This window comes from Aplysia californica, unplaced genomic scaffold (assembly GCF_000002075.1).
Source record: "Aplysia californica isolate F4 #8 unplaced genomic scaffold, AplCal3.0 scaffold00530, whole genome shotgun sequence".
NCBI classification, from domain to species: domain Eukaryota; kingdom Metazoa; phylum Mollusca; class Gastropoda; order Aplysiida; family Aplysiidae; genus Aplysia; species Aplysia californica.
Window position 1 is genome coordinate 523,319 of NW_004797800.1, and position 4,448 is coordinate 527,766.

Consider the following 4,448-nt stretch of genomic DNA (forward strand, 5'->3'; position numbering starts at 1 on the left):
CCCCCTCTCTCTCTCTCTCTCCATCTCTCTCTCTCTCTCTCTCTTATTTTTTATACATTGTTAACGAGTCTTTGTCCCTGCTATAACCGATTGGGCTCCAATGATGCCCTATATTGCGGATAATTTTTAATAGAGATACAGAGTAGGAAAAAAACGAGGATTTAAAAAATCCCTGTTATTACCGGTTCCCTGTTATTACCAGACTTGTTTTTTAATGGTTTCCACTGTATTTCTTTCACTCTGTAGGATAATATTTCTGGATAGGCCTACATGAAAGATCATCTATTGTATTTTGTCTAGGGTTACTGATTACTTACTAACTTACTCTCCCCCTATACCCTCAGGTACATAAGGCGGTGAGCAGTCGACGCAATGCTCCTCTGTCCCTGCCCACGTCCTCCAATTTGGACAAATCCAGGCCCTGGGTGCTACATATTATGATTGCATATTATTAAGTACTTTTTTCGATTAGAACTTTCTACAAATCTACAATATTGTTGGGATCCCTCTTGTATACCCACCCTATTTTTTCCCATTTGAAATGTTGTTCTAAATCTTCTTCCATGGATTTCAAGATACTCATACACCTCTTGTAAAGTAAATCTTTCATGATTTCCATATTCAATTTATGTAGAGGAGTTCAGCGTTTTCCAATTCTTGGGACTAATCTAAGATTCACCCATGCCCTTCAGTTTTCACTGAAAGTACGACCTTCAATAGTAGCTTCCTCAGCCAAATTCCAAACATTTTCACTTTTCACCTTCGAATATTGTGACATCCATACTCCTGAGTGTACTCCCACAGTTACAGTAGAAGGCTACCCCCCCCCCTCTTTCCCGCAAACTCTGTATCCATTTACCTTAAATTTCTTTCAAGTAAAGACTGTGATTCTTATAAGCCTTCCACGTGCTTATCCATTGTTTTCACTGATCTCATTACAGTTGTTCTTTTCCCAGTTGTTTGGGAGCCGTGAACAATAGTAGAGAAAACTTGGAGCTAATCATCATGAACGTCCCCTTTATTTTGGACTCATAGAATTTTGAATGTGTCCATGTCCTGAACTCTTTTGTAGTAATATTTCTCTGGCTCTTTTTTGCTTTTTAATCAGCTATGTTCCCATTTAAGCTGTGTTATTTGTGTCTATGATGGTGTCATGCTCTTTTAAAAAGTTCTCGTCATGTCTTTTTTTTAGTTTCGTCTCTATTTTCCCCTTTTACTTCTCTTTTCTCTTGACCACTTCTCAGCCTTCTCTGAAAATGTCAATAAATGGATGAGCCACTCTGAACCAGTAAGCTGTGGAAGAAGCCTGATATGAAATTTACTTGTTCACCGATACTAATGACCTTGGCTGATGTGGTCTTGACCTGGAAGTTGATCCCAGCAAGCGTTGTTTTTTTAAAGAATGTCTGAACAGGGAACCATTCAGGTTGCTAAAGGTGTGGATTGATTTTCCACATCTAATGCGACAAAGACATAAGTATTTCATGTGAATTGGGAAAAAAGCTGATTACAAGTACATTGAGGACTGTACTGCTACTCTATGAAAGACACGAAAGAAAGTATTTTAAAATTATTTTGTTTTATTTTGGATTTCAACTGACATCACAAGTTACTCGTTGCCAATTAACGTGATACAGTGTTCTCCACTTTAATGTCTGGGGGCCGTGTCCATGTCTTCATCCGGGATTCCGTTTGACTGGTGTTGTTGATGGGGTTTATGCTGCGGCGGCCTTGGTCACACCGGCGAGGGCTTGACCCAAAGCTTGCTGGATGCCCTGGGTGATGGCTTGACCAGCGCAGGTGACAGGGCAGGCTGCTGTGCAGACAGACACTTGACCTTTGCAGACGATCTGGTTGAAGCTGTTCTCGTTTTTGGCCTCACAGTCGGCGTTCTTGGTTTGGCAGTCGGCGAGGCATTTGGCGTTGCAGGAACAGGTCTGTCCGCATGCACCGTTGCAGGCAGCTTTGTTGCCGGCACAGCTGACAAGGGGAGGAACATCCACGCACAGGGAGCCAATGGTCTCACACAACAGGCTGCATCCGTCCCCACAGAGTGCGGTGCCAGCGTCTTGAGCCATGGCAGCTCCGACTAGAACGGCGGCGGATAGAAATACAATGCCTGGGGGTGGAGAAAGGGCGTATGAGTTTGGTTTTGTAAAAGAAAATAAGTACTTAGCATATTATGGACATTGCTTTATATCAAAGCAAAAAGGAAAAACAATGGGTTCAGATGTAAAAACCCCGAGTGTCACCACTAGCTCTATTTCCTTACCACAATTGTTTTGAGATCTATAGTTATGTCTTGGTATTTTTGGACTTTGGACCTTTTCTGTTAACGTGTATGGATATGTTTAATTCGTATAGGTAATTGTTAATCTGATTAATTTAAAGGTAAACAACCTTGAAATATTTCTACTGATGTAGAATCAAGACATTAACAGCACACAGCGCATATGATGCAACAGTCCCTGTCTCCTGATAGCTTTTCGTTCAAAACCCACTACCTTCCCAGATTAGCTGATGGATGATTAAGCTTTAAACTTACTATCTTCCAATGTAAGCTGATGGAATGAACAATACAGTCTCTGTACGTTACAATGACGGCTCCTTGGATTATACCAGTTCCCTATACCGTCCATCTAATTTTTGTTCCTCGAATATCACCGGCAATATTTTTATGAGTTGTGAATATTATATGTGGTATCATCTGAAAGTAAACACCTAAGTAGGTAGGTCAAAAGCTCACTGATAGGTCCTTTTCGCAACTGGCTTAATCCCACAAACTTTGAGGGATACAAAGCCGGAGGCAAAACTTTCTAATTCATTAAAAAACATGCCTTATGAAATGCTATCTTGATAGTTAGCCCTTTTTATTCGTGGTACTCTTTTGTTCATAATGTGATGAGTATATTATCATCATCATTGTGCTGTGGTAGTATTAATGTCAGCTTATGTATTATTGTTAGTCAAAAGAGTGTATGTTCATTCACTTACGTTCTGTTTTACGTTTGAGTTATTGTATAACACCTAGAGATGTACTGAATGAGAGAGAAAGCTACAGAAATTGTCTGCTTTATTATTAGTATTATTATTGCTGTTGTTACTATTACGAGCAGTATTAAAGTAACTATATTCATTAGTAGCATCTGGAAGGTATCTGTGGTGATGAAGAGTGAGAGAAGGATGTACAGGTCAATAGAAAACTGTCCTGTTCAAGGTAGTTAAACTAGCCGAGGAAGGAACTTATTAACCGCATTAGTGTGTATGTCACCCATGGGTGGTTTCTGTAGATGGATTTGTTGATAGAGCAGGTTCTTTGTCATTTAAGTCTGAGAATAACCTTTCTATGTTTGTAAACTAAGGTTCTTAGTAAAGAGTCGAATGATGCTGTTTGTTTTCACAACTTCACTTTCCAGACAGAGAGGGCAAAGAGGGAGGGGAGGGAGGGGAGAGAGAGAGAGAGAGAGAGAGAGAGAGAGAGAGAGAGAGAGAGAGAGAGAGACTTTTAACCCACAGGCCAAGTAGGCTAGCTTTGTTTAGATATATCGCCTTTAACGATGTTCGTTTTATATTTTTATTTAATGTTTTAAAAAATGCACAACAGATAGACCAGAATCTTTAGAACATAGCAAGCAGGATCAACGAAACTCACCGAATTTGTTCATTGTGCTTGGTGGATGAGCTGGTCCCTTGGAAGGTGTCAAAAAGTGTGCAAGGATCGTAAGCTGCCAAAAAGTGTGAAGAGAGCTAGAATTGTATGTGTATTTATACCATCAGCAGCCGGGTCAGTTCAATGACCGTCCTTTGCATAATGTGAAAATCAGTCCACTCATAAATGTTTATCTCTGAGAACGTTTGATCTTATCTTAATGAATTCTAATTTTGCCATGCTCTTGTAATTTCAACTCATGGCATCTGCGATTTATCGCCTTTTTTATGATCCGATGTCAGCAACGACTCAGGACTAGGGAGACCATAATATTTCTCAATGCTTGGTCTGGAAACTTTAATCTAGACTTTTTTCACTGCTTATTTCTTGTTGGGAGGTTGAAATTAAGTTTGTGTTGCCTGGGGTTATTTATTGAATAGTTTGAAGCAGTTACGTACTGGTGTTTAGTCTCTGCTCTTAACCGTAAAAAAATGTCCATATAGGCAGCATTACTGCGTTGCTGCGCTTAATGCAATGTTTTTTGTGTGGTCCGCTAGCCCACTCTCAGTTTATGTCCTTATTTTTTATGAAACATATCATAGCTCGCTAAAAAAACAATGCAGTGATTGCAAGGAAAGGATGTTGTGGTCGGCTCTCTAGACTACTTCTTTTTATTGCGTATCGTAGGGACCTGGTTACTGGTTACTTGCCTTTCCTTTTTTGTCTCTTGATTTTGAACACAATTCTGTTGCACAGAGGTTACACTTTTTGCTGTGGCACATAGAAGACGTTAGTTCGA

At 40.0% G+C, this 4,448-nt stretch overlaps 1 protein-coding gene across 1 annotated transcript; it reads right to left on the minus strand.

The window, feature by feature from the left end:
- Positions 1-1,562: 1,562 nt before the first annotated feature.
- On the minus strand, positions 1,563-3,755 carry LOC106012842. The gene is made up of 2 exons (XM_013086984.2): positions 3,653-3,755; positions 1,563-2,119 (listed from the first exon to the last, which is right to left on the minus strand). Exons 1-2 carry the CDS (start codon positions 3,663-3,665, stop codon positions 1,716-1,718), a joined length of 417 nt encoding a protein of 138 aa, XP_012942438.1. The 5' UTR covers positions 3,666-3,755; the 3' UTR covers positions 1,563-1,715.
- Positions 3,756-4,448: the final 693 nt, after the last annotated feature.